At 44.6% G+C, this 19,096-nt stretch overlaps 3 protein-coding genes across 3 annotated transcripts in view; 2 read left to right on the forward strand and 1 right to left on the reverse strand.

Moving 5' to 3' along the window:
• sh3rf1 (SH3 domain containing ring finger 1) overlaps positions 1–6,349 on the forward strand; it is a gene marked incomplete at its 5' end in the record, with an annotated part of 37,096 nt that extends 30,747 nt beyond the window's left edge. The window contains 5 exon segments of the mRNA XM_068725272.1: positions 846–1,016; positions 1,428–1,711; positions 2,268–2,554; positions 2,645–2,985; positions 3,273–6,349. Of these exon segments, the coding sequence (XP_068581373.1) occupies positions 846–1,016; positions 1,428–1,711; positions 2,268–2,554; positions 2,645–2,985; positions 3,273–3,441 (1,252 nt within the window).
• Positions 6,350–9,381: 3,032 nt separating this feature from the next.
• Positions 9,382–12,722, forward strand: cbr4 (carbonyl reductase 4). Its single transcript, XM_068725392.1, has 6 exons — positions 9,382–9,584; positions 10,554–10,860; positions 11,048–11,168; positions 11,511–11,647; positions 11,899–12,033; positions 12,105–12,722. The coding sequence occupies exons 2-6, from the start codon at positions 10,716–10,718 to the stop codon at positions 12,293–12,295; spliced, it is 729 nt and encodes a 242-aa protein (XP_068581493.1). The 5' UTR covers positions 9,382–9,584; positions 10,554–10,715; the 3' UTR covers positions 12,296–12,722.
• A 3,459-nt stretch (positions 12,723–16,181) lies between these two features.
• palld (palladin, cytoskeletal associated protein) overlaps positions 16,182–19,096 on the reverse strand; it is a 54,716-nt gene continuing 51,801 nt past the window's right edge. The window contains 6 exon segments of the mRNA XM_068725273.1: positions 16,182–16,504; positions 16,868–17,001; positions 17,153–17,190; positions 17,193–17,320; positions 17,439–17,523; positions 17,525–17,648. Of these exon segments, the coding sequence (XP_068581374.1) occupies positions 16,344–16,504; positions 16,868–17,001; positions 17,153–17,190; positions 17,193–17,320; positions 17,439–17,523; positions 17,525–17,648 (670 nt within the window). The 3' untranslated portion in view covers positions 16,182–16,343.

A 19,096-nucleotide genomic window follows, 5' to 3' on the forward strand; every position in this document is an offset into this window, starting at 1 on the left:
GATATATTGTAGGATATATCGTAGGACATCGTAGGATATATTGTAGAATATATCGTAGGATATATTGTAGGATATATTGTAGGATATATCGTAGGATATATTGTAGGACATCGTAGGACATCGTAGGATATATCATAGGACATCGTAGGATATATTGTAGGATATATCGTAGGATATATTGTAGGATATATTGTAGGATATATCGTAGGATATATTGTAGGACATCGTAGGATATATTGTAGGATATATCGTAGGACATCGTAGGATATATCGTAGGACATCGTAGGATATATTGTAGGATATATCGTAGGATATATCGTAGGATATATTGTAGGATATATTGTAGGACATCGTAGGACATTGTAGGATATATCGTAGGACATCGTAGGATATATCGTAGGATATATCGTAGGACATCGTAGGATATATCGTAGGACATCGTAGGATATATTGTAGGATATATCGTAGGATTTATCGTAGGACATCGTAGGATATATTGTAGGATATATTGTAGGACATCGTAGGACATCGTAGGATATATCGTAGGACATGGTAGGATATATTGTAAGACATCGTAGGACATTGTAGGATATATTGTAAGACATCGTAGGACATGGTAGGACATATTGTAAGACATCGTAGGACATGGTAGGATATATTGTAAGACATCGTAGGACATGGTAGGACATATTGTAAGACATCGTAGGATATATCGTAGGGTATCGTAAGACACATCGTAAGACATCTCAAAAAAGATTGATAATTGCCGTTTGCGTATTGACACAATAGCGTCATGCAAAATGCGTGTTTGTTAAGCTCCTCCTCTGTGTTTGTTCTGGATCCAGATACGTGGCCATGTTCCCCTACACGCCCCGTAAGGAGGACGAGCTGGAGCTGAGGAAGGGCGAGATGTTTCTGGTGCTGGAGCGCTGTCAGGACGGCTGGTTCAAGGGAACCTCCATGCACACGGGCAAGATCGGAGTGTTCCCCGGGAACTACATGAGCCCCGTCAGCAGGTCGGTGGTTCACTAAGGCTGAACACTCCGTCACGCATTCACACGCCTGCTGTCGCGTCCGTTTGTCTGTGATGCACAGCCCCGGGTTAATGATCCCACCTGGTCCTCATTTTGAACCTATTAGCTGTCAGGCTCTACACGGCAAGGCCCTGGAGTACACTTCTTCTTTTATTGTTTGTATTTAAAGTCCTATCATTTATTTATTCAGGGGAGTCCCAATGAGATTTTAAAATCTCATTTACAAGGGTAAAAATTTCACAAGCACCACATAAAAACACAAATAACAGACTTAAAAACAAACCAGAGAGAAGTGAACCAACATATCTGTTTTATGTTTTATCCAGGTATTAAAATTGTCCTGTCGCTCTCCTGCTACCTCACACCCTCCGTCTTTCTGCCCTCTCCCTTCAGGACGGGGTCAGGCAGCACTCAGCCCAAAGCGCCCATGAGTCTGTGCACCCAGGCGGGCCGGGGGGTCACCATCGTCAGCCCCTCTTCTGCGGCCCTCGGGGCCATCGTTCCGGGTCCCGATTTCAACAAGCCGCTCGCCGTTTGCTCCGGCGCCGCTCCCGCCAACTCGCAACCCGCGGCCGTGGCGACGGCGGCTCAGACGGCCACGGGTCAACAGCCCAAAGTCCCTCTGCACGTCGGCTCCCAGATGACCGTGAATCAGGCTCGCAACGCGGTCCGGACCGGTACGTTCACCGGGAGGGGAAGGGACTCTGGATGGTGGCTTGTTCAATGAAAGGGGTTTTAAATAAGGGGGAGTCTCAATAATGATTTCTTCTTACAATTTTAACATTTAAAGCAGGCGACAACGTCCGGTTCTGACAAATACAGTCAAAGCTTCATGTGTTAAAGCTGCATTCTCTCTAGTGTCCACCAGGGGGCGACTCCTCTGCTTGTATAGAAGTCTAGTCTAAAATGACTCTACTTCTCTCTTGATTTATTCCCTCAGTAAACATTGTAAACATGAGTTTATGGTCTCAATCTCTAGTTTACAGTCTTCTTCAATACAGCATGATGTTCATTTAGTACATTATACTCCATTTAGAGTCAAACAGACCATAAAGCAGGGGATGATTTAGGGGCGGGGCTACACTGTGATTGACAGGTCCAGAGACGTATACGGCGTCTCTACGTCACTCCTCAGTCCAGATATGGTCACTTCCTGTTCACTGGTTGCAAAAAAGGCCAAGATGGTTTTAAATGTGTAACATTATATTATATATTATATCTCTTTTTTTGCAGCTGCGTGTCACAGTCAGGACCGGCCCACGGCTGCTGTGACTCCCATCCAGTCCGCTACACCTGTGGCGTATCTGCCACACCTGGTGTTGTGCCCGCAGCCTTCCTCCTCCGGTCCCGCCCAGTGCTGCTCCCGGGCGGGCGCGGCGATGGGCTGCGCCGCCGCGTCTCTGACTCCCCCCAACGTCAGCGCTGCGTCCCTGGAGGGTGACGCTCTGAGACCCGGGGCCGTCCTCAATCCCTCATCCAACAGCTCGGCTCTCGCCTGCCGACTGGACAAAGACGTGAAGGTCCGATATGCCTTATGTAACATCTAACAATAAGAGGGATGAGAACGTACCTGTGTCTCTGACGCGTGAATGATGCTGTTGTTTCTGCAGAGAGAAAAGAAAAGCCTCCTGAAGCTGCTGTCCTCCAACAAGAAGAAGTCTCGTCCTTCGCCGCCCTCCTCTCCGACCCTGGAGGCGGAACAAGCTGCTGCTGCTGCTGCCGCCGGAGACCACGACTCCTCCCCTCCCTTCGGCTCCGGCGGCCTCCTCGAGCCCGAACCCGCCGCCGCCGCCGCCGTGTCTTCCTCCTTCTCGTCCTCCTCGGCCCCAGAGTCCTCCCACCGGAAGAGCAGCCCCCTGGATGGATGCGCCCCCATCGCTCCTCCTCCTCGCCAGCCGTGCTCCTCTCTCTTGTCTCAGCAGCACGACGCGAGGCCCATCATCTGCGAGAGGTACGGTGACCTGAATCTCCCAGAGTTCAGAGGGAGCACAGCTATAACCCCCAGACGTGTAAATAGTGATTTCATCAGTGAACTATTAGTGACAGTCACGTGCACGACCAGGCCTCACGTGCCCGCTCTTATTATGTCCTTTTCTCACCGGCTTCACTACGCTGAATATAAACTAAGCTTCCCGCTAAATTCATGACTTTGTTGTTGTGGTTGTGCGTGTGTGTGTGTGTGTGTGTGTGTGTGTGTGCGTGTGTGTGTGTGTGTGTGTGTGTGTGTCCGTCCTCCAGGTACAGAGTGGTGGTGTCCTACCCCCCCCAGAGCGAGGCGGAGCTGGAACTCAAGGAGGGCGACATTGTGTTCGTCCACAGGAAGCGGGAGGACGGCTGGTTCAAGGGTACGCTGCAGAGGAACGGCAGGACCGGACTGTTCCCCGGCAGCTTTGTAGACAGCATCTAACACACACACACACACACACACACACACACACACACACTCACACACACGGTCACTGGCCTCGCTGCGGTGCGTCGCCGTGCAAAAACCAAAACGGATCAGCGCTCGCGAGGTTTGCCGGGACAAGACCTTCATTTTGACACTTTAACTCCTTTAGAGAACGAACGCTGTCGGCACATGAGAGAGAGGGAGAGAGAGAGAGAGAGAGAGAGAGGGAGAGAGAGAGAGAGAGAGAGGAGAACATGTTGTCATTGAAAAGCACAGTGGACAGAGTTAGGTACGGAAGCCCTGAACGGACATTGTTCAAACACTGTTTTTAACGTCGTTATCTTGAGATCAGCAGGAGTTTACGTCTTCATCACGATAAAGGACGAAGATGTTCGGGTCAAATCATCCGACGGAGACGTTCAGTGAAGTCAGTGGAGAGAGATTCACGTGTGACAACGTCCGGTTTTCAAAATAAGGTGTTAACAAAGAGTACATAAACAAATGCATTATATTCTGAAGAAGTATAAAGAAAGGTTTCCTGTGTTGCTTATGAATGAAGTAAATACCACTAAATCGTGAGGGAAACGTCTTTATTCTGTGATTTTTGTGTTGCTGGAAACAGAATAATAATCTCTGACTACATACAGTGAATTATGACATTTTTCAAAGTAAAAGTCCCACATTTCTAGCATGAAATAGCTACATTTTTGCTATAAAAACACACGTTGCTCCATAACTCCTGAAATTTGACTTCTTCTCTGACTGCATACATACTGAAAAGAAATGTGGCTATTTCACGGCAGAGATGTCGGACTTTTACTTTGGAATTCAGGATTTATTAATTTTCCAGCAGCCGAACATCAAAGAATAAAGACGCTTCTCTCATAGTTTTGTGGTATTTTTCATTTATTAGGGACACAGAGTCCCTTTCATTTTATTTCCATGTTTGTATTTTGTTAACACCTTATTTTGAAAACAGGATGTAGTCACACACACGTATCTCTGTCAGTCGGACTGATTTGAGCCAACAGGAAACAACCTTTCTTATTTTCAAAATAACAAATAAAAAAATAATAATAATTGTGTCCCTTCAGGGCTTCCGTAGTCAGCACACTACTCATGAACTTTTTCCTTATTATTGTTTTTTTTTTTGTTGGTTATTTATATCTTTGTAACAATTCAGCTGTTTAAATGTGTGCCTTGTACTGTTCCTCACTTTATTGTACATAAAGGACACAAAGATTAGTCCTAAAAAAGAACAACCAGTATGAGCTGTTGATATAGATATGTTACACACTTTAACTTATTTCATAGATCGGCCTCTTTTCTTTCTTTTTGGGTTCGGCTATCGCGAGCCTTAGTCCACCTCGTCGGCGACACTTCGACTCCCTCAGACCGATCCGATCGGCGTCGCTTCGGTCCGTCTGTCAGCGGAATGAGTCGAAGGGAACAAACGTCTCTATTTCTAAAGGCGTGGAAGACGTCTCCGCGGGGCGTTCACAGACCTCCAGAGTAAACCGTTACCCGCAGTGATCAGACTATCTGCATGTGATTATGTGCTGTCAGTTAATGCCTTTATTTTCTTTATTTTAAACACACTCCATGACGGACGTTGCAGTCAAAACATTTGCTTACTTTGTACCTTTTTTCTCTTTGTATTGTCCGACCTGCGTCGCTCCTCTCAGACGCAGCTCTGCATCACCAGAGCGAACGCGACGCGCGTCGGTGTGTATTTATATGCTGATTCAGCCGTTCTGTTTGTACACTAGAACTCATTCCTGAAGTGACTCGTGGCAACAGAAAAGCCCACAGCTAGCTAAAGCACAGAATGTCGTACGGACTCCACGGGACGAGACGAGGGACTCCGTCTCGTCTCCAAAGATGAGCTTTTATTGAAATCGATCTGTGTGTTTCTCTTGATTTCTGCGGTTGGGTTGTTTTTTTTTGGTTATTTTTGTACATTTACTTCTATAAAAAGTTCTTAAAGTTGAGTATCGTATTGACTTGAATTCAGATGTCTGTGTTGATTTGAGGGGATCTTTTTTTTTTTTTTTTTGGTGCTTATTGAAACATAAAACAGTTTTAGAGCGACTTGAGATCGGATCAAATGTCTCAACGTGTGACGAAATCCTTCAAAATAAAGGTACTGTTATTAGGAATGAACGTTATCGCCTCAGTGGACCCCACGACATTTCATGTAACGCGACTTATTGATCTCCTGTGAGGTATTTAAACACTTTAAATCACTGAATCGTGCCAAATCTGGCTTTTGAGAATGAGTTCACCGACTGAATCGGCCTTTTTTGTTTTGTTTGTTTGTTTCTTCGTTGTTGATCGAGGGGGACCACTGTGTAACTGACTGCTGGAATATGTTGTAGTGTGTTTGTGTGTGGGGAAAGGATGGTACGAATCACTGTTAGGGCCTTTTTTTTTCTTTTTTTTTTCCTTTATTTTATTTTTGTCTTTCTGAATATTAATCTGACGTTGTCTTGGCGATCACCGCACCGACCTCCGGCTCTGTGCTTCTTCTTCTTCTTCTTGGTTTCACCGGTGTAAGCGCTCCCGTCAGTCAGACGCTCTGGTTCACGCTCTGTGGAGACGAACCTCGTCGCACCGACTCCTCCTCCGTGTCGGCCGTGTGAACCCGGCTGCACACTTCTCAGAAACACGGAGCCTCGTTGTTCACGGTCAATAAAGTGGATTTCATCGGAACACTCCGGATTCTCCTGGCGCCAAGGCGACATGATCTGTCCGTCTGTCTGTACTTTAGTCCGTCTGTATGTCTGGAAATGGTGAAACTGAAAATTTGGCACAAATCTATTATGTGAAAAAACATTCTGAAGTATTTGAGGGAATAGCACATTTTGTAAAAAAAAAAATTTAAAAAAGTCTCTATAACAATAAAAGCTAATGGTTTCCATAATTCTTCTTCTGCTGAGTCGATGTTTTATTACTTCAGGGGAGTATTTTCATGTTTAATTTGTGTTTTGAGAATAAAGACGAGGTGTTAAGTTAACAGGCTGAACCTTTGACAGTAAATCAAACGACCAGCGTTCACACATACACACACATACACACACATATATATACACACATACACACACACATACACACACATATATATACACACACATACACACACACACATACACACACATATATATACACACGTATATACTGCTGCAATTATGACCGGATTCTAGAAATGCCGTTTTTTTTCTTCCTGATACTCTTCCGTACTTCACGGTAATGTTGTGTTTTCTTGTGTATTAGTATCGTGTATTAGTATCAGTGAGGACACGAGTACTTGTGTCCTCGCCTCTCCTCTTTGTCTCCAACACAAAGCTTGGACGGACTAATATTAATAATTATAGCAATGATACGTTTTATTTAATTGCACTGAATGTAAATATATATTTTACAAAATAATAAATATAAAAAGGGTAGTTTGTAAGTTTAGTGTAGCTTTGCTTTATTTAAAAAGTGACGACTTATTGTTTTTATTATTTTATATATTTGTATGAATCAGTTGAAAATATCAAAAGACATAAACTTATAGATATCAACCTGAAACTTCACCACTTCATCACTCATATTAAGACGAGTATTTATTGTATTACAAGTTTTCTGAAATGTTATGTTTATATATGCAAATGAGGCGTTATGTGACGGTAACTTTTGGTGAATTTAGTAGAAATCTACAGACGCCTCAGGAGCCTCGGTTCTTCTGGGTTGGGCTCATTGGGTGAGGTCAGGTGGTCGTCGGCGTCGTTCACAGACTTACGGAGAGGTTCTCCTCCTCGCTGAGCTCAGCTGGGAAACACTGACAGGAAGTGACAAGAGAGGTCAGTCCTCTGCACACGGCCCGCTGCTGAGGACTGTTACCATGGTGATGAGTTACCTCAACGTAGGAGCCCTGTGAGACTCAGCAGGAAATATACAAGTGTGTGTGTGTGTGTGTGTGTGTGTGTGTGTGTGTGTGTGTGTGTGTGTGAGAGAGAGAGAGAGTAAGTGAGAAACACACATAAAGAAAACTTTCAGGTTTCAGTCATGCAGGTCTGACACAGAACTGAAATGTGAATATTAGTACAATTCACGAGGCAAGAACTACTATTTTTATCTCAGGAAGTGTGTTAGTATTGTGTAGCATCGTGTAGTGTCGTGTAGTATTGTGTGTGTGTGTGTGTGTGTGTGTGTGTGTGTGTGTGTGTGTGTGTGTGTGTGTGTGTGTGTGTGTGTGTGTGTGTGTGTGTGTGCATGTGCGTGTGTGCAGGGTGACAGAGAAATATCTGGTGTGCACTCATGAAAGAAGTGAGCATGAATAGATCAGTAAGGTGTGAAAGATGTGAATAAATGAATACAAATGAAGCTCCATTTCTCTCTTTGACACACACACACACACACACACACACACACACACACACAGTAAACTCACTGCAAAATCCAATATTACTGTACATAAAGAGGGTTATGGAAAGTATTGTGTTAAAATGAGATGCATATAGTTTATTGTCTGGTGTTAAGTCGAGAGTTGTGGCAGCAGTGGGTGTTAAACATATTTAAATGTATTTTTCTATAAAGAGGTTTTTCACCTCATTGGATAATTAACTAATGACTGAAGAAGGAACTAAACTGCTGAACCTACCAAAATAAAAGAAGAAAAAAGGAGAAGTTCTTTGAGAGGTATCCAGTTAAAAAGATCTTTTTCTAGCGGGGAAGCTGAACATATTCTTTGAAAATAATGGAGGTCAAGAGTAAATACAGATTTTAAGCAAATCACACATTTTAATTCTTTCTGCTCGGAGTCCCGGGTCGACTCTCCGGCGCTGATTTAACCTCACAACTCAGTGCTGCAGAGGTTCTCGGTCTGATTGGAGAATCCAGGTGAAAGCCGCCAACTCCTCTCTCTGTCTCCATCACAACTCACAGCAGAGACAGCTTCACTCTGCTGGGGAAATCAATGTCCACACGGGGAGCAATAAAGCAAAGAAGGGAGAATAAGTGACGGCAATTAAGAGGCAAAGAGCAGGTCAGTGTGTCGGTGGAAATATAGAATATTCTAAAAGTTAAGTCAGAGAGTAGAACTGTGAAATTACAGTATATAGCAGTAAATGTTTGCCTCTACAGTATATTGAAAAGACATAATAGGAATATTCATTCCGCAAAGACAATTGGATTCAAGGATAGTTGTTAAGTTTAAGTTGTGTGTCTTCCTACTTGTAGCCTTTAAAACCAGGAAAAGACAACATTTATGACATATTTCCATATCTAGTCTCACATCACGATATTGATATAATGTCGATATATTGCCCAGGCCTCATAATAATAATTAAGTACATTACGGTCAAGTTAGTTAAGTAGTCGTGTCTCCAGGTCCCACTCAGTCCTGTCACTTTGTAAACATGTGGGACATGACACAAGTCACATGATCAACAGGAAGTAGCATCATTTGAGTCTCCTGAAGGCCAAAAGTTCTCTCTCACTCTATTTTATGTATTTTTAATCATATCGTATAAATGATTATGTCAATCTCAATCAGTCCTGTCACCTAAATTATTTCTTATTTCTTATTTTTTAAAGACATTTTCAGTAAATGCAAAGTGTTCTCGTGTTATTAGCATCGATGCTACGTGGCTACATTTCATGTATTTGCTAATGCTATGCTAAACCCTCAGTCCTGTCTTTTTCCATTGGAAAAAAAAGAATAATTAAAATGTCCTGAGATTGCTTTCTGAGTTTGAATAGTTATATATTATTGTTTTTATATATAGTTCTGAAAAAAAGATAAACACGGAACTTTTATTTTGAAAAGTTACAACGTGCAAATGTCACCAATTTAACGGAATGTCACAAATGTTTTTTTTAAATGCTACTATGGCCGTTCTCGGCTTCCGTACACGAGGGTTCCCCGGTATATATCCTCTATTTTAGGGGTGTCGAACATCACAGGCTTTACAAACACAACAGTCTGTCCTTGTCTTCGGCTTGTAGTCCTTTACGTGTCTGTGTGTGACCACTACGCCATCTATCGGCTAACGACGAGCAACGCAGCGAAACTAAGAAACAAACATGGCGCCGCTCAGCTGAAACTGTACGTTACACTTATTTAGCGAAGAGGAGCGCGGTTTAACCGACGAAGAACAGCAGCCGAAGACAAGGTAAGCTGCAGCTAGTGCTATACAACGTATCATGCTATCACAGCTAGCTAGTTAGCTAACTGCTAACGTCACTAACGGCTAAATGACCCCTAAAATGACGAGACTGTCGTCACCGAGACATTTCTGTTGACATCAGCTCACCGTGTGTTTCTGATTTATGTTAGTCTGTTTCATGTCTAACCAGTCCTCAGTACGTCTCAAGTATATCCTCTTATTTTATATTATTTTCCCTATTAGTTTGTTTTCCTGCAGTGTTTATGTGCTTTGTGTGTTTCAGAACCAGAATCCGGTTTATTTCCAAACCGGATTTATTTACACTTTACGAGGACTTTGCTTTGGTGTATTGGTGCATAGAAAATATATAGAATAGAAATAAAATTACAATAAATAAAATATTTATACTACTGGGGGAAAAAAAGAGATAAATATGTGCACTGTAACTAATTAAAATAAAAGAGCTATCCAGGAATGTGCAAGAATATTACGAATAGAAAGAATATGCAATGAAAATAGATAATAGTCCATTAATGTAACACAAACACAGATCCTCACTTTAGTTGGACTGCTGTCTCTGTGGGTCAGCAGTGATATCTTTCACTCTCTGGAGTCAAGCAGTTAAATGAGAGAATACTACCAACATATTTTAATATGCAAGAGATGCAAGAAGAATATAACACGGGGAGTTCATCCTCTGCTGGACCGGGTCGCTATAAAGTGAAATAGATCAAATAGATGGAGAGTATGCTCTCTTCTCCAGGCACCACTAAAGTCACACCTGAGAGAAATCAGATGAGCTTTGAATCAAATAAACCCTGAATTTAAACTTGTCCCATGTGGGTTTAGACAACGGACTACTAGCATTTTATGACATAAATACCCTCAAAGATCATAAAAGTGCTTTAATGTTGTTTTAATGCACTCATCACGTTGCATTTGTTCACATTTACTTTCCTTTTTCGTTTGGCACAGAGGAGCAGGAGACCCAGTCTCTCTCTCTCTCTCTCTCTCTCTCTCTCTCTCTCTCTCTCTCTCTCTCTCTCTCTCTCTCTCTCTCTCTCTCTCTCTCTCTCTCCCTCCCCCTCATCTTCACATCGAGTCCTCCGTGCTGCCGTCTCTCTCCCTCGGTGCGTCATGTCCAGGCTGGCGGTGGTGTGTGGCGGCTCCAGGGGCATCGGGGGGGCGGTGTCCCGCCTGCTGGCCGAGAGGGGCTGCAGGGTGGCTGTGGTCTCCAGAGACCGGGACGCTGGCCGAGCCACCGTGGCGTCTCTACGCGGAGGTAGGGAGACGCGTGCTTCAGTCAGCAGCACGGAAACATCTGATGCTTCTAGTTACTTCAACAAAGCTAGTTCATTCATACAGGACAGTATATATACACATATATATATATATATATATATATATATATATATATATATATATATCTTGTATATAAAGCACACAGAGCTTCTGTTTCTTCCCTCCAGTCGACCACGTGTCTCTCAGCTGTGACGTCTCCAGCGAGCTGGAGGTGAAGAGAAGCTTTGAGACGATCCAGAAGACGTGTGGAGACGTCTCCTATCTGGTGAACGCCGCCGGCATCAACCGGTGAGCGGCCTCTCCACCTCACTGCTGTGAGGGGTGCAGAGCAGAGAGCATCGAGGGTCATTAACCTCTTTCACCGTTTAAAACATGGCATGTTTCAATTCAATACAACTTTATTAACCCGTGAAGTACAAACAGACAGGAACCAGAACTTTACACAAACTGTGAAGTTGTTTAGGACTGTGTTGGGCAAAGGATGCAACTGTTTAAAGAAATAAATAATATGAAATAAAACTAATTATAAAATAACGGTAAAAAATAATAAAGTGTGTGTGTGTGTGTGTGTGTGTGTGTGTGTGTGTGTGTGTGTGTGTGTGTGTGTGTGTGTGTGTGTGTTTGTTTCAGGGACGCTCTGCTGCTGAGGACCAAACCGGAGGACATGTTGGCCGTGCTTCACACAAACCTGCTGGGCAGCATGCTGACCTGCAGGGCGGCGCTACGCAGCATGCTGCGCACTCAGGGAGCCGCCATCGTTAACATAGGTACTACTGATGACTGCGGAGCCTCCATGATGTGGCCACCAGATGGCGGTGTACGTCACCAGCTTATGGAAAACGATTTTTAAAACCTGTCGTCTGCTGCTTTCGATCTGGACGAGTGATCTCTACCGATCCGCTCATCAACGCTCTTTTTAGCTCCTGTCACGTTTCTCTTCGACATCAAAAACTGTTTTATTTTGAAACATTTCTGTCGTACTGCATGATCCTAGTGGTTGTGTGTTTGCTGGTTGCAGGCTCTGTCGTGGGCCTGAGGGGGAACGCTGGTCAGTGTGTCTACAGCGCCAGTAAAGCCGGCCTCCAGGGCTTCACGCTGTCTCTGGCGAAAGAAGTCGCCTCGCGTGACGTCAGAGTTAACCTGCTGGCTCCAGGTACGAGTGCCTCCTTCATCTTTCCTCTTACCTCACCTCCTCTCCTCTCACGGTCTTCCTCACACCGCCAGGCTTCATCCGCACCGACATGACCGCCGGACTGGAGGAGGAGGAGGACGCGGTGGCGGTGCGCTCCTCCGTCCCGCTGAGGAGGTTGGGCGAGCCGGAGGAGGTGGCCCAGGCGGCTCTCTTCCTGTTGGAGTCTCCCTACGTCACAGGACAGGTGCTGGTGGTGGACGGAGGACTGCAGCTGGCCATGTAGGGGAAGAAGACTGATGGGTGTTGTTGGTTTGAGACTGTAGAGGAAGTGGTTAAGACAAAGAGCTCTGATGACTGAGGAGCATCAGACTGAACATTTACACTGAAGAAGACTTCATGGATGAAGATGAATGTTCTCTGTGGTCACAGATTTAGTGCCATCACCATCTTAAGTGCCCTCACAAAGTACGTACTGTTGCATGTAGTACACACAGTTGGGACGTACCACTTCGTAATGTTGAGCATTGACCCTGACCCTCTTGCTAACATATCCGTCTGTCTCTGTGTTCTGCTGTGCAGAGGATTGTGGGTAAGAAAAGCCAGAAAAGCATTCTGCATACAGTGAACCGACCTGTACTTTTTGGTGACGATACATTGATTATTTGATGGTGTTTGGTGCAGAAACGGTCATAAAAACGATCATGAGTGATTGTTGATGCAGTGATGACTTTGTTTTGTAGTCCAACAGGAAGTTAGCGTCTCTGATTCCCTCCACAAAAAGTCAATGAGATGCTTTCATTGACTTTTTGATTATCGCAGAAAATAAACTCTGTGTCAAACAAACCTTTATGATTCTTCAACGTTAAAGATGATCTTCACAAATGAACACCACTTTCATGATGTTTGAAGTGGAGCATAAAAATCTAACGTCAGTCTATAAAGGAACTCCACCACGGTCACGTGACTTCACGTCAGTCTATGAAGGAACTCCACCACGGTCACGTGACTTCACGTTAGTCTATAAAGGAACTCCACCACGGTCACGTGACTTCACGTTAGTCTATAAAGGAACTCCACCACGGTCACGTGACTTCATGTTAGTCTATAAAGGAACTCCACCACGGTCACGTGACTTCATGTTAGTCTATAAAGGAACTCCACCACGGTCACGTGACTTCACGTCAGTCTATAAAGGAACTCCACCACGGTCACGTGACTTCACGTCAGTCTATAAAGGAACTCCACCACGGTCACGTGACTTCACGTCAGTCTATAAAGGAACTCCAGCACGGTCACGTGACTTCATGTTAGTCTATAAAGGAACTCCACCACGGTCACGTGACTTCACATCTCCTTCATTAAGCTAAAGGAGGACTAGTGTTCTAGTGAGGACGTCTAGTCGTCTCATTTACACTCTTTTTAAGATCCACCAGAGGGGCGTTCACTGACCTGTTTTATATCAGAGAAATAAACGTTTGTGTTAAACACAGACCTGATTTCAGACATCAAACCAGAAACACATTAACAAAGCCGTTGACTTTGAGACGAGGGAACAGGAAGTGTAAAAACGCGGACTTATTTCTGGCTGTTAGGACTCATTCCTTTAGTTTTATATTGTATGCACTCTAGGTGTGGCTGATGTTTGTGCAGGTCGGACGGGGCGGCAGTCGTGTTGGTGTTTGCAGATCCTTGAAAAAGTCGCAGCCCCGGGGGCTCGTGGGACTTTAAAGCGTCCTTGACGGTAGCAAAGGTACTTGAACGCAACGTAAATCTCTGCACAGGTTGTAAAAAGGCCGTAACTTGTTGTTGACACAGGAGACACAAACCCACATGTCTCAGAGGATCCCTGTCCAGCTGCTCGCTTGTCTTTGTGCTGAGTCACTCTGTCCAGCTGCAGAGGGCGTGGCCTAGTGTGTGTTTGTGTGTGTGTGTGTGTGTGTGTGTGTGTGTGTGTGTGTGTGTGTGTGTGTGTGTGTGTGTGTGTGTGTGTGTGTGTGTGTGTGTGTGCGTGCGCGTGCGCGTGACAGTGGGTGATGCTGACTCCAGAGAGTCTGGCCCAGTCCTAAAGGTCCTAAATTTGATCAGCAGATTGAACGTTGTTGGTCTTTTTCCACGACCGTAAAGCGGCTGATCGTAGCATTTAGTCCCCCCCCCCCCCTTTCCTGGGGAGACCCCCTCACAGCCCCCCCCCCCCCCCCCCCCCCCCCCCGGCCCACCTCTGGAGGGGCCCATCAAAGGGGGCCAGGCATGTCATGCCGCAGCTGGAGGACATTAGAGGTAGTGGAGGAGGAGGTGGAGGTATTTTTAGCTCTGGGAATGTTTTGAGTGTCTGGTTACAGCTGTGGACAGACTTTCACTGAAACCTGCTGTTTACGTCCAAAAAGTGTAATAGATTCCTCTTAAAGTAGTGGATTACATTAATGGTGGCTGGTGACGTGTTTCTCTCTCAGTCTATAAAAACGTCTCACGCCGTCTCTGAAGAGTTTGACTTTTTTATTAACTTTCATAACCTAAAATAATATCAGGAGAAACAATCCATATACAGGCATTGATTGGCATAAGAATGTGCAAACACAGTAACTGTCAGCTGATGCAAGCTCTGAACAGATAACATAACATTATTACAGAGGTGATGAAAATAGTAGATATAAATATACCTTGTTTATTTCACTTTCTACCAGCTTAGAGTGTTGAATACTGTGGGGGGGGGGGGGGGGTATACATCCTGGAAACAGTCGTTTGGCACTGTGTGTGTGTGTGTGTGTGTGTGTGTGTGTGTGTGTGTGTGTGTGTGTGTGTGTGTGTGTGTGTGTCCGTGTCCAGAAATAACAAGCAAATAAACTGTGTTTGCATTAATCCTAAAAGTGATTTAAGGCAGTAGATACATTTATATGATAAAGAAATTATTGTTTTGTTTTTATTTATCAGCGAACTAAAGGTTCACATACATTTAGTTTTAAGATTGTCGGAAAGTTTTTTTTTTTTTTTTTTTCATACAAAAATAAAATGGACAATCTTTGATGTGTGTGTGTGTGTGTGTGTGTGTGTGTGTGTAAATAAAGTGAAACCTTTCACAGCACCCTCTGTGGAGTGAGAACAGTTTTCAAAATAAAACATCAAAGAAAATAAATCACTAAAAATAAATGTCCCGTTGTTCAACATCACCACAGACACTCAATCCCTCTGCCTATGGAGGACTAAAGCTGCCACTGGAGTAATGAAAATAAATACATAAATGACTTAATAAACAAATAAAAGAATAAAGAAAGAATACAAAAGTCTTATCAAGTAGATGTGCTGGTTAATACAAAAATAAGTACATTTGCACAGAAAAATGTATTAATTATTTTTGTTTATTTTCATATTTAATTAATTTAGATTTCTTTTCCCTATTTATTTAAATAAATACGCACATTTCTTTTTTTTTATTAACCTGCACATTAAGTGTTTTCTACATTTCTTTCTTTTATTCTTTTATTTATTAAGACATTTATGGATGTATTTATTTATTTATTCATTATAATGACACCTTTAGTCTTCCATACAAATCAAGCGTTAACTTACCACATTAAACTGTTGACGTCCATCAAGAACCTGCTTTTTCTTCTCCGTCTTTTAAATCCAACCTTCCTTAACAAACACATCTCATTCCCTTTCATTAATCCTCATTTCTTTCACTTAAAAAAAAACAAAAACAAAACACACTTCCTGTTTGTTAAGGCCCGGCCTTTTTTTCCACCATCTGTCAGCTCATCCATGAAAACACTGAGACAGTTTGACACACAGTCATAAACATCACGGCTACAAGTCTTTGAACCATTCTGTCTCTTTATAAGTCGTCTTTTAAAAACACAGCTGTGCTACAGGTACAGTATTAGTCTGTGTATATCACTTAAACATGCTTAGTAAACCCTACGTTTCTTTTTTAAACAGTCATGAGAGGCACTTAAACAACCTTCCAGAGGACACGTATGAACGGTCCGTCCTCGCGCTTTTAAAACACTTCAATCGTTTTTCCAGGTCCAGTTGATCAAATGAAGCAACGGAGGATGAATTCGGTGATATAACTGGGTTTGTGTCGTACTATAAACAAAAAAAAACAAACGTATGAAACCGTCTGCGGCTGCACCGGCTCAACCCCTCCTTCAGTTCTGTAATGTGCAAGTTCAGTGACCCTCAGGTGGTTATATTCTGCCCCCCTCGGCGCCGTCGTAAAGTATTTTGTCTGCCTGGGAACGAGGGCAGCGTTCAGGGTTATTTAGGGTTTCAGACGTCCCCCCCCCCCCGCCCCCCCCGTCCTCGTCCTCGTCCCCGTCCCCCCCCGGTGGTCTCTACAGGTCGTCGCTCTCCACCAGGCCGCCGGGCTGCAGCGGGCTGCAGTCGGGGAAGAAGGCCGCCTTCACGTCCAGCCCTCTCTCCGTCAGCGCGGCGTAGCGGCTGGTGGACGGACGCACCTTCTTGGGCTTGGGGAGGTTCGGCTGCTGCCACTGAGCTGTGGACGAGCAGAGGGGGGGGGGTTAATAATGTGAAGAGAGAAAGTTCCACTTCCGATGTGGAAGTCCTTTACAACCTGCATTCTCTCTAGTGTCCACCAGGGGGCGACTCCTCTGGTCGTATAGAAGTCTAGTCTAAAATGACTCTACTTCTCTCTTGATTTATTCCCTCAGTAAACATTGTAAACATGAGTTTATGGTCTCAATCTCTAGTTTACAGTCTTCTTCAATACAGCATGATGTTCATTTAGTAAACTGTGGTTGATGTAAAGCAGTGTGTGTGTGTGTGTGTGTGTGTGTGTGTGTGTGTGTGTGTGTGTGTGTGTGTGTGTGTGTGTGTGTGTTTTAGACTCTGAACGTACTGTGGACGTCGAGGCGCGCGGTGCTGGACACGATGCCGGCGTCGTTCTTGGCTGACACGGTGTACCAGCCGGCGTCTTCTTTCATGGCCGGCTGGATGATCATACAAAGGTAGCCGCAGTTGTCCTGGTGCATGCTGGGGGAAAAAAAAAAAAGGAAAAAAAATGACACGGTATTTAAAAAAGGGCCAGTGTGTAGGATTTTGTCTTTAAAACGTGCGTTCTCTCTAGTGTCCATCGGGGGGCGACTCCTCTGGTTGTATAGAAGTCTATGAGAGAAGGTTTTACCTGATTCTGTCTGTGTTGTGAGTGAAGGACTCGTTCTCTCCCTCTTCCAGAAGATCTGCGGGTACGGAACCCCGGTGACGCGACACTCCAGTCGCACAGGGTGACCCTCGGCCACGCTCGTGTTCTGCAGCTTCTCCACGAACGACGGGGTCTTGTGCATCTCTTTGGCTGCAGAAAGAGTGAGTTAATGAGACCTTTTTCTTCTTCTTCTTCTTCTCCAAAATCATTTCCACCACCACCACCGCCGCCGCTGCTGCTGTGTTCCTGTTTTTAATTTTTTCTTTACCTGCAACGATGAGCTCCAGGTTGAAGGAGTTCTGCCCGGCTCGGTTGCTGGCGATGCAGGTGTAGATGCCGGCGTCGCGGCTGGTCAACGGGTTCGATGACCAGCGAGTGCACGCCGTTCTCCCGCACCAGCATCTTGTGGGCGGAGTCCGGGCGGATGGTCTGCCCGTTCAGCTGCCAGATGAGGTCCGGAGTGGGCAGGCCCGCTCACCTGCAAAAGGTGGAGACAAAAACAAAAAAAAAAGCATGAAAACTGACCTCGGCGTGCGGATGCTTGTTGTTGTTGTTGTTGGAGAAAGCGAGGATGTTCGCTGCATGTGTTCTGAGGAGGTGTGTGTGTGTGTGTGTGTGTGTGTGTGTGTGTGTGTGTGTGTGTGTGTGTGTGTGTGTGTGTGTGTCTTTATCGGGAGGAGAAGAAGCCGCAGTGTTTGGTTAATCCGTCTGTGAAACCTGCTCCACCTGGAGGATGTGCGTCTGTGTGGTGCTGCAAAGTGGAGTTTTACAGATATCAAAAGAAAACAGGGCGATTAGACAGTGATGAGTGTTTCTGGAAGCGGCCCGGTCCACTTTTAGAAGTCGGGACATTTTGAGCACGGAAAGTTTGGAAAGCCACAAAATGATGTGGAGATAAATATTTGCTATAAATATCTTTGACATTAAGACATTGAGAGACTCTCAGTTTAGTCTTTTTACAGCGAGTTCAGTGTGTTTTTTTATTTCATTACATGTAGCAGCTTTCAAAGAGTTGCTGGAGATGATGGAGGGGGGAGGAGGGGGGGGGGGGGGGTAATAAACCTGATCCCACTTAATCCCTGTAAGACGACACCTCTTGTCTTCTCCCCCGTCTGCTCGGAGTGAAGAAACATCTCTGCTAGTTTTCTTTTTTTTAAGTTCTACAAAAGAAACTGGAATGCACGGAAAAGAGAAAAGTTTCTTTGGCAAGCGCCGACGGTGGAGCCTCCCTGAAAGCAATTCAGACGCCGAATTAAAGGGCGGATCTGAAAGGACTCCCTCTATTACTGTGATTAACAGATCCTCTTTGGTTCCTTTTCCCGTCACATCTCGGCTGTTTTAAGTCGTCTCTCTTTCGTTGCTTTATCAAAGAATAGCAGCAGGGACTGGATGCTGTGTTAAAGCTGCATTCTCTCCTAGTGTCCACCAGGGGGCGACTCCTCTGGTTGTATAGAAGTCTAGTCTAAAATGACTCTACTTCTCTCTTGATTTATTCCCTCAGTAAACATTGTAAACATGAGTTTATGGTCTCAATCTCTAGTTTACAGTCTTCTTCAATACAGCATGATGTTCATTTAGTACATTATGGAACATTTGGAGTCAAACAGACCATAAAACAGGGGATGATTTAGGGGGCGGGGCTACACGCTGATTGACAGGTCTCTACCAGAGACGTATACGGCGTCTCTACGTCACTCCTCCTCAGTCCAGATATGGTCACTTCCTGTTCATTCGGTTGCAAAAAAACAAACATGGCGACGGCCGTGATCCAAGATGGCTTCATAACATCAGTCCACAAACCGATGGGTGACGTCACGATGACCACACTCTTATTTACATCTTTTACCGATTGAAGCCGCCATTGTGATGAACATGTGGACCCCCCCCCCCCCCCCCCCCCCCCCCCTTCCCTTCCATCACATTGTT

This window comes from Cebidichthys violaceus, unplaced genomic scaffold, assembly GCF_023349555.1.
Source record: "Cebidichthys violaceus isolate CVI_PGR_0920_01 unplaced genomic scaffold, fCebVio1.0.p SCAF_35, whole genome shotgun sequence".
Classification (NCBI taxonomy): domain Eukaryota; kingdom Metazoa; phylum Chordata; class Actinopteri; order Perciformes; family Stichaeidae; genus Cebidichthys; species Cebidichthys violaceus.

What these genes read in the sequence shown, in the direction of transcription:
- cbr4 (XM_068725392.1), top strand. Translation starts at nt 10,716, where the DNA reads ATGTCCAGGCTGGCGGTGGTGTGTGGCGGCTCCAGGGGCATCGGGGGG. An exon ending in CGTGGCGTCTCTACGCGGAG is followed by an intron (nt 10,861 to 11,047) that starts GTAGGGAGACGC and finishes TCTTCCCTCCAG; the next exon opens with TCGACCACGTGTCTCTCAGC. An exon ending in AGTTAACCTGCTGGCTCCAG is followed by an intron (nt 12,034 to 12,104) that starts GTACGAGTGCCT and finishes TCACACCGCCAG; the next exon opens with GCTTCATCCGCACCGACATG.